This window comes from Silurus aristotelis (genome assembly GCF_946808225.1).
Source record: "Silurus aristotelis genome assembly, chromosome: 19".
NCBI lineage: Eukaryota > Metazoa > Chordata > Actinopteri > Siluriformes > Siluridae > Silurus > Silurus aristotelis.
The window spans coordinates 3,919,926-3,944,956 of record NC_139592.1 but is presented as its reverse complement, the minus strand read 5'-3'; the positions used below and the strand labels follow the sequence as shown (position 1 = coordinate 3,944,956).

At 39.4% G+C, this 25,031-nt stretch overlaps 1 protein-coding gene across 1 annotated transcript; it reads left to right on the top strand.

Annotated features, from left to right (window-relative positions):
* mtfr2 (mitochondrial fission regulator 2) lies at positions 1-10,522 on the top strand. Its single transcript, XM_083520995.1, has 8 exons — positions 1-87; positions 1,456-1,680; positions 1,779-1,883; positions 3,457-3,575; positions 6,160-6,368; positions 7,065-7,365; positions 7,988-8,171; positions 9,785-10,522. The coding sequence occupies exons 2-8, from the start codon at positions 1,609-1,611 to the stop codon at positions 9,872-9,874; spliced, it is 1,080 nt and encodes a 359-aa protein (XP_083377121.1). The 5' UTR covers positions 1-87; positions 1,456-1,608; the 3' UTR covers positions 9,875-10,522.
* Positions 10,523-25,031: the final 14,509 nt, after the last annotated feature.

Genomic DNA, 25,031 nt, shown 5'->3' with positions numbered 1-25,031 from the left:
AGTTCGTCCAATCAGATGAGGCTTTGCTCGACACGGCGTTATTTGAGTTGTTCGGACTGTAAGTGCACGCGTGAGGAAGTTGGAGAGGTGATGTTTCATTATTATTTACTATGTGTTTGTGTATTTATGGATTTTGCGTGGATTTTTGAAAACATTTCGGTCATTCGGATGCACGTGCGGAAGATCTGTAATGATTTAAATGCGTATTTGTTGTAATTCTATTAATATGTTTGCGATTTATAAGCCGCATATCTACCAGAAATGCACTAGTGTGTCGTGTGTGTGTGTGTGTGTGTGTGTGTGTGTGTGTATATATATATATATATATATATATATATATATATATATATATATATATATATATATATATATATAAATTTGCAGCATTACAATGTGTGTATTTGTTTACATATGCAAATATTTTGTTGTTCCTAATTTCAGAATGTTTATAATTATGCAATAAGCATATAGTGGGTTGTTCATGTTGTGTGTGTGTGTGTGTGTGTGTGTGTGTGTGTGTGTGTGTGTGTGTGTGTGTGTGTGTGTGTGTGTGTGTATATGTATGCAACTTGAATTACTCGATGCTTCGTTTAGTACATTTAACTTAACACAGAGCACCAGGTTTCCCCACGGACCATTATAACTGACGCACCACTCACTAAACTCTGGAACGCTCTGGGGTATCATTTATAATCGTGACGTACGATTATAAATGTTTTCCATACTGAATTTACTTTCTCCCGTCAAGTTTTTTTGTTTATAAATGAGACCCCTGGACAGGTAAACACAGAAGATGCTGCAGAATGAAAAATAAAGAAATGGAGAGATAACAGTGAGGGGACGAGGAGAAGATTCAGGCCAAAAGAACACAATAGAATGTTTTGAAAGTGATGGATCCTTTCAAACTAAAACATCCTGACAATTCTGCATATCGAGGGAGTGAATGAATGAAGGATGGAAGGAATGAATGAAGGATGGAAGGAATGACGACATTTGGTAAAATATGCTGAAATAAGTAGAACATATCTTTAATAAAATATTACATATAAAAACACACTAACACACACATCTGTATAACAAGTGTAAGAAATGGGGGGTCTAACAAATGTAAACTATTTTAATTAATTTTATTTAATCAATTTAATTTGTGCCAATTTTACTGATTACTGAATTCAATCAATATAATAAAAAAGTGTATTGCATTAATTTGATTTATTACATTTTTTATCAAATTTTATTTTAATATCATTTAAAAAGGCAGGCATTTCATTTTAAATAATAATAAACTGCGTTAATAAAGAAACGACAAGCAGATTTATGGTTTTCCAAACGGTAGCCAAATTTAACCGAACCATGACTTAAAAACCGAGGTACGTCCCGAACCGGGGACTTTGTGTACCATTACACCGCTAATATATATAATATATGTATTGGTTTTGCTTTTCCTAATTTCAGAATTCTGCCATGGCGTGTGTCTGATCCTCCCTCATCGCATCGTGTAGCGGAACCAGTACTGCTGCAGTGTTTTCATTTCGGTCGTGATCACGTCAGAAATCCTGCTGACGCTTTCACTCAGCTTTGCACTAACAATAGAAGCTCCCAGGGATCATGTCTTTGCTTGATGACCTCGTCTATTTGTTGAGATGCGTCTTGGAATATTTTGGGGTTCCCCAAGAAATGGTAAGTGGAATAATACCTTTGAATCAAATCGCCGTTCCTTTAAATTCATCTCTGAATTCATCTTTCTTTCTGTGCTGAAAACATTGGTTTCATCGCAGCTGGTTCCGGTTTGGGAAAGTCCTCTGTGTGGACAGTATCGCAGCATTGTCCGTATGATCGGCTCGAATCTCCCGCTCACACCATCTCCTCGGCTTCATATCCAGGTACGGTGACATGTTTGATGGATTTGACATGTGTGTGTGCAGCAGTGTGGAGATTTACATGGACAGAAGTATGTGAACACCTGATCAGTTGCATGTTGAACATCCCATTGCTGGTATAATAAAGTTCTTGAAAGGTCGTGCTCTGGAGGTTGCAATGAGGCTATGGGTATTTGTCATTTAGTCAGGACTCTGTGATGCTGGAACGTCGTTTGACTTATTAATCCCAAAGAAGCAAATGGTCGTGTTGCAATATACAGATATTTTAATCAGTATTTTCATCATGACAGCAGGTTTGGAAGCCCCACATATGAGTGTAATAGTGTGTCCACTTACTTTTGTCCATAGAATGTATCAGCTGGTCAGCCTCAGCTCCCTGACTCAGTCTGAGTAGGATCATAGCTATTGATTATTTTAGTAATTGAGTATTCTACCCCATTTAGTGCATTTATTTGCCAAATTACATTGAAATGCAAATACAAAAATAGAAGAAAAAAAAAAATTATAAACAAAAATATCAAATTACATTTCAGATGACTCTAAACGAAAAAAAGAAAACACACTGTACAGATCTAAAACTTTAGAAACTTTTTCGTTTTCTTTGGCCTGATTTCTATAGAAGCTCGTTTCTGCCAGATGAAAAAAAAAAGAGGCCTAATTCTGACTGTTTTTCTATTTCTCATAATAATGACTTTATTTCTTGTAAACATCTAACATTGCTGGTATATCCACCGGTATCCATGTTGACCCCCCATCCAGGGTGTATTCCTTGATAAGCTTAGTGCTTACAGAAGATAAATGAAGGAATTAATATTTTTCTATCTTTGATCAACCATCCATCCACTTGTCCATTTACTCACCCATCCATCCACTAATCTATCTACTCACCCATCCATCTATCCACATACCCAACTTTTCATTCATCTGTATATCCACCAAATTATCCACCCACCCATCTTTCCATCCACCCATCCTTCTATCCACCTACCCACCAATCCATCCATCCACCCACCCACCAATCCATCTACCCACCCATTTATCATTCTACCCATCCATCCAACCATCCATCCACCAATCCATCCATCCATCTATCCATCCACCTACCCAACTTTTCATCTATCCATCCAGCCACCCACCAATCCATCTACCCACCCATTTATCAATCTACCCATCCATCCATCCATCCATCCATCCATCCATCCATCCATCCATCCATCCATCCATCCATCCATCAATTCATCCACCCATCTTAATATCCACCTACCCAACTTTCCATCCATCCATCCATCCATCCATCCATCCATCCATCCATCCATCCATCCATCCATCCATCCATCCATCCATCCATCCATCCATCCATCCATCCATCCATCCATCCATCCATCCATCCACCAATCTTTCAGCAAGTGTTTGGATAGGAAAGCCAGTATTGCACATGCAGTTCTTCTTCCCTTTCTATTAATTATAAAAAGAGTCTAATAGAAACACGTCTGGCTGCTTGCAGTAACGTATCGATTAATTGTCTTTAGAAAAAAAAAAAAACAAGACCTTTTAACGACTTTGCCTTTTCCCTCAGGTTCCTTTACAGACGATCAAGACACAGGGTCATGTTGAAGTGGATACTCCTGGCATTCCGTCTCTTGCGGATGCATTATATATGGCTGAGGACGAAGGAGATGTTTGCACCAGGTTCAGGTATTTAGAGGAGCAAAAAAAAGAGCTTAGTGTGTTTTACAGTTTCACTATAAAAACTCTGCTAGAGATGAGGAATATATGGGGAAGGACACTGTAGTTTATGTTTTATAGATCTGATCCAGGTGGACTGCTTAGTGTGGCTCAGGAAAAAAAAACACAGTTTCAGACAATACATGTAGACATCTAGTCATTTAGTCTTAGAATAGTTTGTTTATATATAAATCTGTGTAATATTGTGTATATACAGTATATACTGTTACGATTTTTCAACCTCAAGATGACTAGCGATACGACAAAATAAAAAAAAACAATAAAATAAAAAATTATATATATATATATATATATATACACACACACACACACACACATACAGTGGAACCCGGTTATCTCGCCCTCGGTTACCTCGACAACTCTATTAAGTCGACGTTTTTGAAGTGGAATCGCCAAATTCTGGCTTTTTCTCAGCATTTTTTATCGGTTATGTCGGTTTTTTTTATGTCGCCGAACCCTGATATCTCGAGCACAAGGTGGGTAAAATTTGCCATTTAACGTCGGTTATCTCGGTGCAGCCGCAGAAGAACTCGCGGAAGTGGCGGAAAAATCAAACCTTACAGCTGCTCCAGATGTTGTATTGTATACTGGTGAATCTCTGCTGTTAGTTAGTGCACACATGCCTTTTGTTGTTAAATGTTATGCGATTAACGGGAGGCGAAAGCCGCGCTTGGCAGGAGAGCAGCAGCAAAATCATAGAATGAACACCGGCAGGATCGGGGGGGGGGGGACCGCGATGCGCTTTGGGAAGAAAAGAGCAGCCGTTGAGAGAGTGCCGGTGGGAAGACACGTACCGGGATACGCATGCGCGATAACAACGACCGCCGTGAACCAACATATACCAACAATAACGGACAGTGAGAGTGTGGAAGTTTAAATAGGAGCTGGTGATGATGATAAACGAGCACCAGATGTGCGCGATTGAAGCCGGGAGCTTCAGAGGAAGCGGCAGAGAAAACACCTGACACGCTGAAGGGGGCCGAAGGGGGCGTGGCAGGTGGATTCCTGACAGATAAACATGTACTGTATTTATTTTTATAGCATGACTTCATCAAACAAATCGCAGCAACGCTGTTGTGTAAAAAACCCTCCAAAAACACGTGCATGCACATTCTCATTTATTAACGCATACGTGTGTTTGATTTTTAATGTGCGTGTTCGCTTTGCTTAAGTTCAATACGGTATTTTAAGACTTAAATGAGCTTGCCCCTACTGGGAAACTTTGCGGTATATCAGACCTTGGCATGAGGCCAATCATAAATTACAGGGATGCACCGAGAATTTTCGGAAATACCTAAATCACCGAAACAACACGGCAGAAACACAATTGTAATGACGCAATAAAAAAGCGCAGCCAGCACACGGTTATCTGGATAAGAGCAACATGTCTGCGGTGTGTGGAGAGCGATTTGCAAAACATACAATGCTGAAATTTTAAGAGGGGGTGTATCTGCAAAGAGTTTCTCCAAGTCGGGTTTAATTTATCACCTGAAATCCAAACATCCCGATTGCCATTCTAAATATGAGAACGCGGCGCAGAAAAGTAAAGTCAATCCGAGCATGCGCACTCCGTCTGTAGAGGACGTGTTTGAAAAGGCGGGAAAGTTTTCCAGTGATGGTGCCAAGGCAAAAGGCATAACACAAACAATTATGGAATTCATTGCCATTTGAATTGAATTTTCATTTCGGTTCATCCCTAAAATATTATCGTTGGTGTGGCCCTCTGACACAATTTAGGTTTCTCATGTGGCCCCTTGTAAAAATTTAATTGGCCACCATATTCATCTCATGCGCATTTGACATAAATACCGTATTGAACTCAAGCGAAGTAAACACGCACATAAAAAACCACACACAAAGTCCTTGTTTTCTACCCTGAAACACGTGAAATCGAAGCATCGATCTGTTCTGACTGACACCCATGTGGAAGAATTGCTTCGAGTAGCAACAACGGAACACGAGGCAGATTCGAAGGGGATTGTTCAAGGCAAGGAATGCCAAAAGTCCCACTAAGTAACATGCAGAGTAAAAGAAAAACGCTATTGTAAATTCTTTTTTATTTTTTTTTGTGGACTTGGTTAAACAGAGTTTGTGTGTGAGACAGTGCACACAGTGTTCATTGTTGAAAATGACTGTCCTGTGGTCTTAGAACTGTAGGAGTCAATTTCTGTCATTATGTTGGTGTGTGACATTTACAATAAATCTGGCTGAGCAGAGGTGTGTGTGTGTGTGTGTGTGTGTGTGTGTGTGTGTGTGTGTGTGTGTGTGTGTGTGTAAGAGGAAGGGATGGGTGATGTTCTCGGTCTCTGACTGGTTGGCCACCCCTGCCCTAGGACATCCACATAACCGGGTTCCACTGTATATGTATATGTGTATGTATGTGTGTATATATATATATATATATATATATATATATATATATATATATATATATATATATATATATATATATACTATAAATTGGTCTGTTTTGCTAAATTTCTTACTGTAATTTGAAGATTTCCCTCACAGGATCATATCACTTCTGTTGTAGGAATTCTATCCCAATGAGGAAACAAGGTTGGCCATACGACTTGAAACCCTCAGCAGCTTCATGTGTACGACTCGCTTCTGTGGCGCAGAAAATGCACACAGCGCAGGCATCTAACACGCAACCGGAGGCTCTCAAGAAGATTCATGCCCTGGAGGCTGAGTTACTAAAACTCCGAGCTCAGATTGCGCTGATCGTCACCACACCAACAGGTTAACCAACCAAATCGGGCTGTGTATCCGCGAGAAAATACGAAACCGCACATAAACAAAAGCCTTTTGCCGTCAGCGCAAGTCAGTCAACGCTGATATTAATTCCGGCGGATTATACCAATAATGTTTTTTTTTCCAGCAGCGCCCCCATGTGGTAAACAGGTGGATATTAACCCTAACTTAAATGGCGTGTCCGTATGCTAGTACTTCCTGTTACTTTTTAAGTTCGGGAGATTGCTATCTTTCTAGGGTTTGGGATACTAATAATGAAACGACGCAATCTCGCATGAATTTTTAAAACACATCGATATTGTGTTTTTTGAGAATTGATGCATTTATCGGGAAACAAAATAGTATCGTGATTAGGGCTGAAACAATTCCTCCAGTAAATTGAATAATTCAAACACAGAAAAATCTCATTGCCAACTTAATTTTTTGTATATATTTATATAAATCTGATCAAACTAAAAACTCCTCAGAGATATGACTGATACAATGCTACTCTATAGCTACTAACACGAGATTGGCCCAAAACTGTGTGTTATGTCCCCTTTAAAAATTGTCCCCAATATTATCCATGACTGGATACTGAGTTACACATTATCAGAACTATGAAAGCCTTTTGGATCATATGATTACTGTGCAAAAACTGACTTCCTGTTAACGCAATATAACTTTTTTTCCCCCTCCTCCCAGTGGACAGTCCAATGACGGACAATCCCACCACTCCATGTTCAAGTTTTCATGCTCCTGTTCTTACCTCGACTCCTTTCACCGCACTTCCACCTCCTCCACCGCCACCTCCACCACCTCCTCCACCCCTTCCTCCTTCTCCTGCGCTCGGCTCAGACCAGTTCTCTGTAACTGATATGATTAGACAGAGACAGGGAGCCAGGAAGGAGAAGGTTGGGGTATGTAAGGCCTCACCAGCTGCAGTTCCTTCCATGCTGGACGTCCTGAAGGATATGAACCAGATTAAACTTCGTAATATAGAGAGGTACTCCTACATTTATTCTTATTATTTTCTTTTTTTACTTCAGAGTAATTTCTTGGTTTAATCCTGTAGGTTTTAGTTTAAGAGACGCCCCCTGCTGTCTGCAAGGCGACTTGCAATTGCACAAAAATACTCTCTTAGAATCTATGGAAGCGTTGAGGTAAAAAAAAAATTCAATCTAAAGTGTAATTTGCAAAACGGCAACGTAATATTCAAAACGGCAGTGTATTTCTGTATTCAAATTTGCATTTACGTTTTCCTTTTCCATATGTGCAAAGTTTTGTGCAAAATGAAATTTAGCAAAAATTTTACATTCGCCATTTTCCAACATTTAGTTTTAATATGTAAACCATATACTAATGTGAACGCCTAAATGTTGTATAAATTTCAAATGGAAATGCGTTACCCAAATTGATTTAAACGGAAATGGTAACAAAACGTTAAATGTTAATTATTAATTTACAGAATGAACTAAAAATTAAGTAGTTAGTACAAGTTTTTGAATGTAAATTTAGCAAAATGCCTCTCAGAAATGTATTTGCATAAAGGATTTTAACGTTCTGACCGTATAATCAACAACACGCCTACATGTCCTGAGCTGTGTGTATTGTAATGTTGTGTTCAGGTCTCCAGGAGGGACACCTGTACGGAAAAGGAGGAGTAAAGGGACAGCGTGTGTGTCGGACCCCGCAGCTCTTATTGCTGAAGCGTTGAAGAGGAAGTTTGCACACAGGCAGCGAGACGACTCGTTTGATAAGGAGAACCGCTCGGCCGAGCCCTCGCCCTTCAGCAGCCCCGATACGCCTCGAGTAAGATGTTTTGAACTCGATACTGCAGAACTTTTACTGTAGAAAAGTCACCAATTCCAATATGACTTGAGTGAAAGTCTTAGTGTCTGATTTAAACACTGCTTGAGTATTTGGCTCTTAGGCTCAAAGATGCACTAGTCCTCAACACCAAGACACATGTTGTGTATGTGAGGAGGTTTTATTTCCTAAAATACAAATCGAGCGTTAACCATTAACACAAAAAACCTCTTCAACATGCACCGAATGCAGCAAAGATCAAACAAGTCGGTCAAAAAAAAAAAAATAATAAATTCATTTATATATATATATATATATATATATATATATATATATATATATATATATATATATATATATATATATATATATATATATAAAAAGGACCTAAGTAGTAAAGCAATCTTTCAAAAAGGTCTTTAATGAACAAAAAATGACAGTACATGTGAAACGCAAGGCATTCTGCAGGATGCTAATTCGCCCTTATGAGGAGTCGCTTCATTTGGCATAAAAAAACCATCTAGCACCTTCAATACTCCTGTAAATCGCCTCTTCTGCAGAATAAAAAAGCCAGATAAAGCTACAGAGTAAAATCTAATAGGTGATGGTCAATGTCAAATAAAAAACTATTAATATATATTTTATAATAACTGTATGTTGTTCTTTTCAGAGCACAGTAAATCTGTACTGTTATACAAACTGCACATTGACTACTCGAAAATATATCCTTTTATTGCCACTAGATTCTGAAATAACAAATTTACAGGCTGAAGAAAGCACAGAATAGGCCCTTATGATGGCAACTGGGATTTTCCCCAGAGGGGAAATAGCGAGGGGAAGTCGACAAGGGTGCGTTCAAACCGTGTTGGAATGCAGCCAATGTAGAAAATAGAGCAATAAAGCAACACCATGCAGAACACCATTCACTATTCAAGAGCAAATTCTGAGTGGGTGCTTGTTCAAAAACTAATTCTGTGCTTTTACAGCCTACTGATCAGTAAACATATGAAATACTACACTGGACACTGGAGACTCCTGCCATAAATGTTAATCATCTAATCACCATATTATCAGCTACACTTTTTTAAAATCTATTTATCTGGAGCATCTGCCATAACAAGCCTCAGTGTGTGTTGTAACTATCACCCTGTGTCGTCTAATAGCGCACTAATATTAGAGATACTGTCATAAAAATTCTATCGAGACCTTTTACAACAGTGAATCAATACCTAATAGGCCTTATTCTATTGACCTCTAGGGGACCCCCTTAAAGGCCATAATATCAATTTGGGGGTTCGAGTTTCCTGAGGAAGCTGAAAGTGATTTGAGTCATGCCACCTTTTTTTTTTTATTTATTTTTTTTTATGTGGCTACTTGGTGTGGGTTGAAACAGAAGGTGGAAACGTACCAGCAGAATGTCCCAGTTTTGAATCGAGTTGAAATGAATAAGCTTACAGTATTACCAGCAGATGGCGCTGTTTCACTCTTATTTATGACGTAGTTTTTTTTGTTTAGTTTTTTGCATGTACAGGTATCATTTAGATACTACCGATTGTATTATATAGACATGACTGTGTAATTTCATGTGTTGAAAATTGATTTGTGTCCATTTACAGGTTCCAATCTTCAAGCGACGCAGCCAGGGGCGAAACCATTCGTCACCTTTTACCCGTGGGTCAGACAGGAAACCATGTGATGGAAAGTAGTCTACCGAAAGAGGCTTTGAAGAATTTTCTCTCTCTCTCACTTTTTTTTTTCAGCCCCCGCAGTTTATGGTACTTTTCTTCCTTAGAAGGACAAATGAGCTGCCCTTCCCCCCTCCAACCCCCCCCCCCCTTTTTATTTTATTAATTTCTGCAGTTCTTGCACTGAGTTTTGCTTGTTCAATGTGAATACGAGGATGGATGGTGACACTTCTGATTTCAGGTCAAATCTATACCTCATGGACCTCTGTTTTGCAACGTGTCCGATTTGTTATTTTTTTTTAATTGCCTGTTTTTGTTTTGATTGTTGTCGTGTGTGTTTGCACTGCTTGAACTGTGTTTTCAGAACAGCAATAATTCAAATACTCCATGTGAAGCAATGTGACTTTTCCCACAGATTTTACAAACATTTAGAAAGTATCAAGTATGTCATTTTTTTTCAATGTATGTGTATGTACGTATGTGCACGTCGGTGAACACGCGGCGGCAGGTATTTTGCATCCAAACACTTCGGGAAAGCAGAACTATATTCTCCCTCATATAGAATAGTTGCAATCGTTAGTACCTTTCACCCGTTTCATTACCATACAGCTTTTCCGCAATGACCTTGTTTTCAAAATGAACGAAAAGAAATAAACAAGTTCTCTCATTTGTCCTGATTGTGCTCATTATTCAAGCTTTTATAGCCGACTTATAATTAAAGGTATATTTCACTCCTTTGGCTTCTCTTCCACTTATTATTTGTCCTGTGTTAAATGATTATTAATACAGATTCTTGAATTCCCCCCGCACACATTTTGTAGCGTTACAACCTGGAATTATCGAGAGTTCAAAGGTGTTTTTATGATTTGCGTCACGTCTGTTTGTTTCAAGCAGCAAGATTTTTTTTTTTCTCATGAAGCAATTAAACAACAACAAAAAAATCTCTGGTGAATACTTATTTAACTTGTCATGGAAAATACTTTGTAGACTGACTTTTGACTACGAAAATAGAATAACATTTCTGAGAATCCAGTCTCAGATACTCAGATTTGGATCAAATTGCAATGTAAAATTTAATGTAAATGGAATAAATTCTGGATTTAAAACTCATGCATCAGTTCAGAAGCAGGAAATCCCAACAAACTGAACTGTATTTTACTGAATAGCGCATGAATCGAATCCTATCAGTGCTTAACCCAATATATTTCTACAGCACCGAATTGTCTAGAATAGAATCTTGGATTTGTCTTAAACAGAATATTTCAGATTTTGCCCATTTTCTTTCTTGGATTTAGGTTTGATTCTAGTTGAACGTGCATAATTTTACTGAGGTCATGTGACCTTGTAATTACACAGGTTGGATCGATTTTGATCATTTTGAGTATTTTTTTTTTTTTTTTGTAAATAAATTTGGCCATAGTTTCCAGATTTTCAATTAAAAAAGTCCATGTCGAATCCAAAACAAAAGTCATTGCTGCATTGTGCATACAGTAGGTTATATTATGGTCCTGAACCGTTGTAGATATTGTGCTGTTTTATTTTATAATTGTAGAAATTAGATCCTGAATTTCCTCTGCAGAACTAAAAATCATCAGTGATTCAACATTCATGAGAAGCTTCCATTATTTCAGTGGACATTATTTCGGGTAAAGATCCATCTAAAGCCAGATCTTAACCTACTTGCTGAGGTAAAGTTTTTTAACCTGGTACCAGAATGATGCCATCAATCTTCACACCAACATTAAAAGTTGACCATGTAATGAGAGTACCCTTTCCTGCTATATGTGGTTCTTCTCCAAACTGTTACCACAAATCTAAAGGCAATGGATTGTACAGGATGTCTTTAATTTTGCATTCACTTGAACTTAGAAACCCACATTTGTTCCAGCATGGTGATGCCCCTGTGCACAAAGTGAGTTCCTTGAAGATCTGGTTTACATGCTTTGGAGAGGAAGATCTTGCTGCTATAGAGCTCTGATCTCATCCCTACTGAACACCTTTGGGATGAATGTGAACGCTGACTGCACCCCAGGTCTCCTCACCTACATCATTACCTGACTTTCATAACACCCTTGAGGCTGATAAACAGAAATATCCACTTGGAAATCTGGTGCAACATCTTCCCAGAAGAGTGGAGGGAATAATTAAAGCAAATTGGGACTAAATGTGGAATGCAACGCTTAAAAATCACATACCGTATTTATGACCAGGTGACCCAATACTTTTGGCAATATTGTGTATACATGTATGTATTCCTCATTTTCTCCCAAACATACTAATGATGTTCAAGGAGGTCTCCTGGTGGTCTAGTGGTTAGGATGCGGCGCTCTCACCGCTGTCACCCAGGTTTGATCCCCGGTCAGGGGACCAACCCCAGCCACTCTTAGTGCCGGTCCCAAGCCCGAATAAATGGGGAGGGTTGCGTTAGGAAGGGCATCCAGCGTGAAACAACTGCCAAATCAAACATCTGGATGATCCGCTGTGGCGACCCCTAATGGGAAAAGCCAAAAGAAAGTTATACTAATGTTCAAGACCATAACTTTGGATTCTAGTCTTATTTGATCTGAAAATTCTAGTATTTCATTCTGATTAGAGCTGCAATGAGCTGCGTTCAAGAGTCATCTGAAAATGTTAACAATGTCAATATTGGACATTAGGTGTCACCCAGAGGAGAATAGACTCTGGTCTAGACTCTGGTCACAAAATTGATTGTTAAACTCGCTATACAAATAACCGGGATTCAATATTTTGTATTTATAACATTTAAATATGAATTTACTTCAAATATCCAAAACCAGAACGATTATTAGCAATGTTTGTCGGGCGCCAATATTTCCTGAGTTGACCGTAAACCGATGAATAAAGCTGGCAAAACCAAACTGTTCTTAAACACCACATTATTTTTGTGTTGTCTTTATAATACAGGGTTTCTCCCGGTGGTCCAGTATATATATTAAATGGTTTGACATGATTAACATGTGAGTCTCGTGCTTGTCCTGATCGGTTGAATGATCCTGTGGTGAAACAGGGTTTTTTTTTTTGCATATGAGTACATATTTGCTTTGAAGCTGTATAAAGAAATATACTGTATATTTTGACAGAAAAATAACAGACCCCGTGTTTAATGGGCGGATTTGATTTGATGTGTTTTGAGTTGAAGAAATGCTTTTTTATATAAGATTCAATCAGACAATTGAAGTGATAATGAAGTGTTGCTTTTTAACATTCTCACTGTGGATGCAGAATCTCAGTGTTGCACTTAAGATGGAATCGGACTCTGGGCCGAGCGTGAGGCGATAACATTTGAGTTAAATCCGATCGCAGGCTTCGGGGGCGAGAATGCTTTCAGAACACTGTCACCCTGTAGTTGACCCTGAACTGATCAACTTTGACATGATCCGGTGTTTATGCTTGATATGTTTGTGTGTGGTGGTGGTGGTGGGGGGTGTAATGGAATAAATGCATGGTGTGGCATCTGTTGTTTGTTTTTGTAAACCACATCCTTCCAATCACTAAAGGTTAGCATGAAGAGGATGTACTGGTGTACCAAAGCAGGAAATGGTTACACACTAAAATCTGATTAATCCTCTGCTCCGTTTCTTGCGTTTGTCTGTCGGTCAGAACGGAGTGTCTACGTGATGGAATGTTCCCATTCAACGTTTCGGGGTTTTTGCTCACGGCGGCTGTTTTTGCGAAGTGTGTTTAACTTTAGTAATGCACCTGCATTCTCTCTCTTTTTCTTTCTGTCTGTGTTCTCTCTCTCTCTCTCTCTCTCTCTCTCTCTCTCTCTCTCTCTCTCTCTCTCTCTGTTTCTTTCTTTCTCTCTCATTTGCATATCAGCCTGCTTGTGCTTTTGAAGATAAGAAGTGTGCTATGCTCAGGTTTGAAGATCCACACCCACACACACACACAAATATATTTATGATGGAATGACAGAGCAGCAGTTAATGTTGTGTCCTAGTTTAACAGAGGTCATGTTTCCAATCTCGGGACTAGCAGAGCGTCGCTGTTCAACGGCGAGTCATAAATTGCATTCTGACGGGTCTCTGAATACAAAACAACCACCAAACAAATAAATGCAAAGCACAAAACTACACTAGTCTCAGACCATTACAAACGCAACAGAATACACAGGAACTTTAAGAGAGACACAGCAGATCAACTTGAGGATCAACTGCTAGCTTGCGAAATTGGGCCCTAAGATCCAAACGATCAACAGATAAAAAGTTATTCTTTATTCAATAACAATTAAAAAAAAAAAAATAATACAAATTTTTATCAAGGAAATAATCCAAGATCATTTCATAAACACCACATTGCATATGTTGTGTGTTTTTTTTGTCTTCGTATAAAATAATCCTCTGATGAAATATCAGTATTTGGAGTCACAGTTTTCGAATTGCAATGAGACATGCATCAGAACATCCAGAAATGAGTGTTTTTGTAGTGACAGTCGTTTATTAACGTTTCGTTCATTTTAAACGAGTCTTTAACGTGACTCAGAAGAACGAGACGTCTCAAATAGCGATCTGTTCACTTTCTACATGACATCACGCAGTAATGAAAGGATTAAAGGAACGAAATGAACTAAATGACAACAACAAAAAGAAATTTATGAACAGGATTCAAAGAAACAAGTCACTAAAAAGATCCGATTTTAACATCACTAATCGTTTGGCGTATGTGTTTAGGCAGTGGGTCACTGAGCCTGAATTTGTATATTTCTTCATTTTTGTGACGTCACAATTCAAATGCAAATTTTAATATACAGGGTGGTTATGGCAGTCTTAAGAGGTCATGCATTGTTCTCGCGACATAACAGGAGTTGTTTTCTTGTGATCACGACTTAATTTCTCTGTGTATTCGACATACAGTAAGAGCATGTTCCAGAGCCAACATCACATAACATCACATAATGGACAATAACCATAATCATTTGTGGACGAGCGCCGGTGTGTTTTGTCACAGAGATCACGACAAGATTAAGTCATGATCACGGGAAAACAAGAGAGAAAAATGATTATAATGCATGGCCCGTTAGAACTTCCATTAGGAGGTCGAAAAGCATTCAAACCTGTTCACACGTCTACCAGTAGATGGCGCCAAACACCTTTAGGATGACAGATTTTTTATTTCAGGACGCTCAGAAGTCGTGTTTTTGACAGTGTGACCTAGGGGAGAGAGTGAAGTGGGTTGGTGGGAGGAGTTAAAGTTGCTAAGTTAGTATTAGCAGGATTTGCATACCTGTATGAAGACATTTGCAATCCAAATCACACAGAGTGATTTCGACTCTTCTGCACAGAGCGATTGGGAAATCGTCTGGGTCACATGATGATAGGCTTTGTTCACTTTATGAGCGTTTGTTTGCTTTGAATTGAAATCGCTCTAAGGCTTCATGACATGTCAAGTGTGTGTGTATATGTGTATGTGTGTGTGTGTGTGAGAGAGTGTGTGAGAGAGACAGACAGATAGAGACCAGTGGCCTTCTGGGTGTTTAAGTAGTAGGTGGAGACAACACTTAAAAAAATCCCCAAACATTAGAGGTTAAAGGTCTCACACACACACACACACACACACACACACACACACACACACACACACACACACACACACATTATATTGACATAATGTAAGAGATGTAACGTCTGCCCATGGATGTTCAGACTGCAAGACGGTACTTGTTTATATCTTGGTGATGACCAAAGGTAGTTGAGGTGGTAGCTTAGTGGTTAAAGCATTGGACTTTGAAGGTCATGAGTTTAAATCCCAGCCACACCAAGCTGCCACTTCTGAGCCCCTGAGCAAGGCCCTTAACCCCATAACTCCTCGGTTGTAAGAAATATACAAATGTAAGTCACTCTGGAAAGGTGTGTCTGCCTAATAATGGAGATGAACATGTGACAGGTTTTCCATTAAAGATTTCATATAAGATTTCATCAAGTAAGTTAAGCTAGCGTTTACAAATAACAAACAATTCGCTTTGCCGCCAATATTTCCTCAGCAAAACGTTCTCGGACAACCCTTTGCCAGTCGAGAGGTCCTGATGTAACGATTCTTTTAAATTTTCTCCCAGTGCTGTGAAATACAGTTCAAAAGTTATCTAACATGATTGACACAAGTTTAAGATGTCTCCTTGTCCTGATTGGCTGGATGCCTGCTGTTTTGTTCTCTGCTGTTTACAGGTTTTGTGAGGCCACAGGGCCTAAGCTATTGCCTCTGACCACATTTTTTAATTAAAGCTGTTGGAATGGGATGGGAATTGTGTATTATAAAGGTAGTCCCTAAGTTACGAAGGGTCGGCTTATGATTTTACAATGTTGATAGTGATACGAAGAAATTGTACGCACATTTAGATAAAGATCGCTCGGCATTTACAGGATGTACGCATCTCCTCCCTTGTGAGATGCCTTACTCTCACTAGCGGCGGAGTATATTTATCTCGGTGTAGTGTTCTTGTTTTCTGTTTTTTTGATGTTTCAAAGCCCCATTGAAGCTCTTGTTTCACTTCTTGTTATCTGCGTCGCCGGACACTAAAGCGTCCAGCTCCACCCTCCTCTCACGAACTGGCGCTCGTCCCTGCACTCGCTGCCTCATGCATATATATATACATATATATATATATATATATATATATATATATATATATATATATATATATATATATATATATATACTGTAAAGTTTAGTGTTCATTGCTCTGTTTTGCTAAATTATGCACTAATTAGTTTAATTATTAGGTTCCCTGGTGGTCTAGTGGTTAGGATGCAGCGCTCTCACCACTGCGGCCCGGGTTTGATCCCCGGTCAGAACTAACCCCAGCCACTCTTAGTGCCGGTCCCAAGCCCGGATAAATGGGGAGGGTTGCATTAGGAAGGGCATCCAGCGTAAAAACGTGCCAAATCAAACATGCGGATGAACCGCTGTGGCGACCCCTAATGGGAGAAGCCGAAAGAAAGTTTATTAACAAATGACAGTATGCTACCCCATACTGATCACCATTCTTTAAAACCCCTGAGTAGGCAAGGCCACATCTCGACTTACAATATTTTCAAGGAGTCATCAGAGACGCATCTCCATTGTAAGTCGGGGACTACCTGAAAAAAAAACAATTATTAGCGATCCTGCCCTTCTATCATACATCCTATCCTGTTGCTGGCTATCGAATAATTTGTGTGTGTCAGAAACTATAGGCAATATGGCGATTTTAGCTCAAAGAAAATTTACTGGATTTTTGGCCCTTATGGCTCCCATACAAATGTCCCCCTAATGTCAAAGCCTTCTACACTACAAACACATGCCCACATATTATTATAATTTTTTTTTTGCAAAACAACAGTCTGATCGTGCTCACTGTCTAATCGCAGCTTCACGCTTACAAGTGATTGAATCTGCGAGTGTGTATGTATGTAGGTTAGACTCTAAATATTGACACTCGACACAAAGAGGCTCCGAGGCGTATGACAGGATGACAAAGTGCTCCTCGTAACACCAACTCTCCTGATAACACTGTGACTCACATCCTGACACACTGCACCTTCAGATATGCACATCTTTTGTACTACTTATTTATCTTGAGGCATTAGAATAGATTAGATCTGCATGCAAATGCGCGAGTGGGCTTAGGAGTGAGCTCCTGGAACTAGGTATAATTATTTACATTTTTACTATTATTAGTATTAGTATTAGTATTATGATTATTTCTACAAACAATAATTTGGATCACGACTGCAAGGGCGTGTATAGTTTTGAGTAAGGTTCAGAATTGTAATTGTGCATTTGGTTTGAGAGTGTGTTCAAGTGTAGAATCAGTTTTCATTAATGATTATTAATACCAGCCCAGTGGTGAGGGAACAGATCAGGTCTCATTTCACTTTTAACCATATGTGTGCGTGAGTGTGTTTGTTTAACCCTTTTTTTGCTCATTGCTCAGAGCCGGGACTTTCCCAGTAAGAGTCAGTTCTTTTTCAGTTCTTATATGAGTAAGTGAGCGATTCTGGGAAGGCAAGGGTTAATTTCTCACCCCACCACCTTCTCTTCTCTTCTCTTCTCTTCTCTTCTCTTCTCTTCTCTTCTCTTCTCTTCTCTTCTCTTCTCTTCTCTTCTCTTCTCTTCTCTATTCTTCTCTTCTCTTCCATCCATCCATCCATGCATCCATTGATCCTGGCTTCCATTTAGCTTTCTTTTCTTTTCTTTTCTTTTCTTTTCTTTTCTTTTCTTTTCTTTTCTTTTCTTAAGTTTCATCTATTTACTTCTCTTCTCTTCTCTTCTCTTCTCTTCTCTTCTCTTCTCTTCTCTTCTCTTCTCTTCTCTTCTCTTTTCTTCTCTTCGCTTTTCATCTCATCTCATCTCATCTCATCTCATCTCATCTCACCATCCATCCATTCATCCATCCATACATCATCCATCTATCCATCCATACATCCATACATCCATCCATGTCCCTACTCTGCACATGTCCAAACCATCTCAATCTCGCCTCCCTCACCTTGTCTCCAAAACGTCCTACATGCGCTGTCCCTCTAATAAACTCATTTCTAATCTTGTCCATCGTCGTCACTCCCAACGAAAACCTCAACATCTTCAGCTCTGCTACCTCCAGCTCCACCTCCTGTCTTTTACTCAATGCCACTGTCTCTAATCCATACAACATCTTAGGTCTCACCACAGTCCTATAAACTTCCCTTTCATTCTTGCATTCTTCCCTACTATCACAAATCACTCCTCTCACTTTCTCCACCCACTCCACCCTGCCTGCACTCTTTTCTTCACTTCTATAACACACTCTCCATTACTTTGCACTGTTGACCCCAGAACCCAGAACTCTTCCACCATCTCCACCTCTTCTCCCTGCAACCGCACCACTCCACTGCCCTCCCTCTCATTCACACACATGTACTCCGTCATACTCCTACTGACTTTCATTCCCCTTCTCTCCAGCGCATATCTCCACCTCTCCAGGCTCTTCTCAACCTGCTCACTACTCTCACCACAAATCACAATATCATCCCCAAACATCATAGTCCAGGGAGACTCCTGTCTGACCTCATCCGTCAACCTGTCCATCACCACTGCAAACAGGCCGATCCTTGATTCAGTCCAACCTTCACCATTAACCAGTCTGCCGTTCCTACTGCACACTTTACTGCCGTCACACTGTCCTCATACATGTCCTGCACCACCCTCACATACTTTTCTGACACACTTGACTTCCTCATACAATACCACAACTCCTCTCTTGGCACTCTTGTATGCTTTCTCTAAATCCACAAATACACAATGCAACTCCTGACCTTCTCTATACTCCATCAACATCCTCAAAGAAAATAAGGCATCTGTGGTGCTCTTCCTTGGCATGAAACCATACTGTTGCTCACAGATGGTCACCTCTTCTCTCAACCTGGCTTCCACTACTCTTTCCCATAACTTCATGGTGTGACTGATCAACTTAATTCCCCTGTAGTTACTGCAGGTCTGCACATCTGCCTTATGCTTAAAGATCGGTACCAGCACACTCCTTCTCCATTCCTCAGGCATCTTCTCACCTTCCAGAATCTTGTTAAACAATCTGGTTAAAAACTCCACTGCCATCTCTCCTAAACATCTCCACGCTTCTACAGGTATGTCATCTGGTCCAACCGACTTTCCACTTTTCATCCTCTTAATCGCTGCTCTCACTTCCTCCTTACTAATCCTATCTACAGCCTGCATCACCAACTCCACATCATCCAACCTTCTCTCTCTCTGATTTTCCTCATTTATCAGCTGCTCAAAATACTCCCTCCATCTTCTCAACACACTCTCCTCACTAGTCAACACATTTCCCTCTCCATCCTTTATTGCTCTAACTTGCAGCACATCCTTCCCAGCTTGGTCCCTCTGCCTGGCCAATCGGTATAAATCCTTTTCTCCTTCCTCAGTGTCCAACCTCTCATACAGCTCCTCATAGGCCTTTTCCTTGGCGTTCGCCACATCCCTCTTCACCTGCTGCCGCATCTCCTTGTACTCCTGCCTACTTTTCTCATCCCACTTCTCTTTTGCCAACCTCTTTCTCTTTATGCTCTCCTGCACTTCCTCATTCCACCACCACGTCTCCTTGTCTTCCTTTCTATTTCCAGATGTCACACCAAGTACTTTTCTAGCTGCCTCCCTCATCACTCCTGCAGTAGTTTCCCAATCACCCAACACCTCTTCACCACCACCGAGCCCCTGTCTGACCTCTTCCCTGAACCTCACACTACACTCTTCCTCCTTCAGTTTGCACCATCTTATTCTTCTTTCTGTCCTCACTCTCCTCCTCTTCTTCTTTGCCTCCAAAACCATCCTACAGACCACCATCTGATGCTGTCTAGCTACACTGTCCACTGCCAACACCTTACAGTCTCCAATCTCCTTCAGGTTGCATCTCCTGCATAGAACATAGTCCACCTGTGTGAACCTTCCTTCACTCTTATACGTCACCCTATGATCATCCTTCTTCTTAAAATACATATTCACCACTGCCATTTCCATCCTTTTAGCAAAATCTACCACATCTGCCCTTCCACATTCCTCTCCTTAAAACCATACCTACCCATTACCTCCTCATCACCTCTGTTCCCTTCACCTACATGCCCATTAAAGTCTGCCCCAATCAACAATCGTTCTTTCCTAGGTACACCATCTACCACTTCATCTAATTCATTCCAGAATCTTTCCTTCTCCTCCATCTCACAGCCAACTTGTGGAGCATAGGCACTGATGACATTTATAATCCCTTCAACTTCCAGCTTCACGATCATCACCCTATCAGAAACTCTCCTCACCTCCACTACACTCTTACTGTACTCTTCCTTCAGAATCACCCCTACACCATTTCTCTTTCCATCCACACCATGATAAAACAGTTTGAACCCACCTTTAATGTTCCTGGCCTTACTCCCTTTCCACTTGGTCTCCCGAATACACAACATATCTACCTTTCTCCTATCTCTCTCCCGTTACCCGTCATAGTACCAACATTTAAAGTACCAACCCGAACCTCCACTCTCCTACACTGCTCCTTTCCCTGCTGTCTCTGTAGACATCTTCCTTCTCCCCTTTTCCTCCTTCGGCCAACAGTAGCCCAATTTCCACCAGTACCCTGTCGGCTAACGATACCTTGTTAACCTGGGCCTCGACCGATCTGGTATGAAATTCTCATTTGTGATCCGCATTTTTGATTTGGCACATGTTTTACGCTCGATGCCCTTCCTAACGCAACCCTCCCCATTTACCTGGGCTTGGGCCCGGCACTAAGAGTGCACTGGCTTGTGCCTCCCTAATGGCTGGGTTCTCACCACCCAACACTGGTAATGATTATATAACTAAATATTTAATAAACCAGGACTTGTGCTCTGTACTGTACATCCTTTTTATATGCAATGCACAATGTATTAATCCAAAGGGTCCCTGTTTCAGATGTCTTTTATATTTCTAATACATACATACATACATACATACATACATACATACATACATACATACATACATACATACATACATACATACATACATACATACATACATACAGCTAAGTCCATTGGTTTTTAGACAGTGACACAATTTTAGTGATTTTGCCACTGAAATGTTGCCATCAAGATGTTATTAAGGTAGATTTTCAACTGTATAAAAAAAAACACACACAATACAATTCAATACAATGCAATTGGAAAAATGCTGTTCAATTCCATATGGTACAGCTAGATCACTTTTATTTATTTGGTTCAGACAGACAGCAAATCATCAATTTACTTAAGTGCCTTCTGTCCTTTTACAAACAGGCCTTTGTAATGCAAAATAAGAAAGAAAAAAGATTAAATAAAACTAGACTTTTTTTTTTCCTGTTGTGTCTCCAGGAAGATGCAGTTCTACCTCTGCCATGTTAATCTGTATTCTATGTGACTCTCAGGACACGCCTCGGTCTGCATAATGTTGTGATAGGTCATATGTGATACAAATCAACTAAGAATTATTTCAAAATAAATAAAAAAAATTTTACCAATGGAAATGTGTTAAAAGCGCTAAATACCAACTTGTTCACGAGGCACACTTTTTAAAAATTCACATAGTTAATTTTTATCCCAATGCACTGATGTAAATATATATATATATATATATATATATATATATATATATATATATATGCTTTAAATATTAAATACATAGTTCAATATTAATAATATTGATTATATAAATATCTCTATATTACCTATATCAATAATTATAAAAAAAAAAAAAATAAAAAAAAAAAAAAAAATATATATATATATATATATATATATATATATATATATATATATATATATATATATATATATATATGTATATTTTATTAACTGTTTAGAAATTACAGCCATTTTCTTTTTGCACAGAAGCTCAATTTATTGAATAGACAAACTAAAATAATTGTAAACAAAAGAATTCTAGAAGTCTGGAACTTTCAAATGCCCCTTGAAATGGTGTGCAAAGAAAAGTAATGGACAAATGAAACCTTGTTCTTCAAGTTAAATGTCTACACGTCATTGCTCATTTCAAATCCATTCTGTACGGCAAAAACTTTTCTGTTGTGTAAAATGGGGATTGACCTGTCTTGAAGTCACAGGAGCAGCTGCAAGCAGTAATAAAATAAATAAAGGATCTGGGGTGGAAAAAAAAAAAGCAGCAAGAGAACATTTGCATATTTCTAAATCATTTGTATATTGCTCATTAGGAGTGTTAGCATTTGGGGCGAATGATCTTGTAGGATAAGTTCAGCTCGTCTGGCTGCTTCTCAGCTGTTGTAAAAGTTGCCTTGACAATGTGTCACGGAGCCCCGAGGCCTCAAGAGAGAACAATGATTAAAGGAGCGCCGCACCGACTCATAATATTATCCTCATTGCAAATGATCACTCTCTCTATTTCTCTCTTACACACATAAACACACTTACACACACATGTTTATGTGTATCTTGTTATCAGTATTAGTATCTTTGTAAAGACCCTCCTTTTGATTATTAATGCAGCTAATTAACTGTAAGCACATAAATCGAACCTAATCCTAAACTTTTTAACATTTTTCTCAAAAGGAACTGTTTTACCTCATGACGACCTTCTACAAGGTCAAAATTGTCAAATATTCCTATCCATTTAGTTTTTCAATGATGTGCAGAATAATATTATATTGTACACTCATTTGGTTCGAAGACAAGACACAAGAGTGTGCATTTACTAGGAAAAACACTCTCTTTTTTATTTGTGTTTAAATTGTGTGTGTTTGTGTGTGTGTGTGTGTGTGTGTGTGTTGCCTATCATTGGAGATCGAGGAGGGAACTCGCATTCCACGACCCTTGAGTTGGCACTGGGAACACGGCAAATCATTTGACTTGCAAATCCGCTTGCAAATGAAGGGATTCTGGGCGAAGGCGTGCCGGCGAAGGTGGTCGTGTGTCAGCCAGGTGCACCCGATCCAAAAAAGGCGAGTGTGTGCGTGTGTTTTTTTGCAGCAAAGGCTGAAACCGAAATGCGCTTCTTTTACACGTTCAGTCACGTCGCCGCCGGTTTCGGCCCACTCCTTGCATGGAAAAGATTAAGGACAAGAAGATCTCGTGGGATGTAGAGGAATGTGTTTCCTCGTGCCTCCTTTTCCACACCACACGTGGAAGGAGGAAGATCATAAAGAAACAAAAACCAAAAAAAAACCACACACCAGAACTGATTGCAACAACGCCTGATATGATCAAACCCTACTGTACATGTACCCGGTGTCCATAAATTGTCCCCCTGAAATGTTTGTGTATCTTATCCATGTCTCCGGAGATGCTGATTATTTCAGGTCTTGTGTCATGTATTGATCGGGTGTTTTTGTGGCCACGGATTTTGCGGCTGCATTTGTGGTTTTCGTGGTTACGTGATGTGTGTTTGAGTTTGTTTTGCAGGCATGTGGTTGTTTTTTTGCTGTGTGTTGCTGTGACGAGCTGTCGGGTGGTAATTTTTTTTCGGTGTTGTAGAATTATTGTTGGCATTAGTAAAGAGAGGCCAACCCCTCCAACAAAATACCCCCCCCACCCCCCCGCACATCTACACCGGGAGACTCGTTTGACTTGCAAACACTTATGCAAATAAGTGATCTGAGAGAGTGTGTGTCAATAAGGTAAAAGGCAGGGCTACCAGGTGTGTGTGTGTGTGTTTGTGTGTAAAACAAAGGGGTATTACTTATAATTGACCCTTGTTATGAAAAAAATATTTTTGCTGAAGTTAAAAAGTTCCCTAGTATAGCTTGTTAAACATTTAACACAGCCTTGGATTATTCAGTAAGAGCTCACGTACGGGGGGCGGTTGTGTGTGTGTGTGTGTGTGTGTGTGTGTGTGTGTGTGTGTGTGTGTGTGTGTGTGTGTTTGTTTTCTCTTTATCATTAAACAAAAGCTTGACCAACACAACACCATTACCTGTCTATTGTTTTACTTGCTGCTGTTTTTTATCCAAATTAAAACACATCCTGTAGAATAAATAAAGGTCCAAGAAAACAATCTGACATTGCATTCTTTATTTTATATATATATATAAATAATCCTGACACACACACACACACACACACACACACACACACACACACACACACACACACACACACACACACACACACACACACACATCCTGCCATATTTTCAAAATATAAATGCAAAAATGTTGGGATCTAGATCTCTGATCTAGAACTACTGAAACGTTTTTGATCTTGTTCTTCACCATTAAACGTTCTCTGTAGAACCTCACCACAAAGAACTATCAGCTATTCAAAAAACCTTTGAAGAACCTTGAAGGGTTTATTTGCAAGACATTTCTTCAGAATTGTTAAGGATTGTAGAATAAAATGTAAAATCAAGAAAACCCTTTACAGGTTCTTCATACTGTCACTTATAGGAGAAACAGTTAAGATTTTATGTAGATGCTTGCATCAGAAGGTGTCCCTGGTAGATAGGATTTAATGAAGAACACTTTTAACTCCAAAACTAGAATTTTTCAGCTTGTCCTTCTGGAAAAAACATCTAACGATCTAAAACAATAAAAAGAGCGTTATTATAAAAAGGAGAACCTGAGGATCATACTCAAGTAAAAGTATAGACACCTTACTGCAAAACTTACTCCATTTCAAGTTAAAAGGCACCAGATCCAAAATAACCTGAG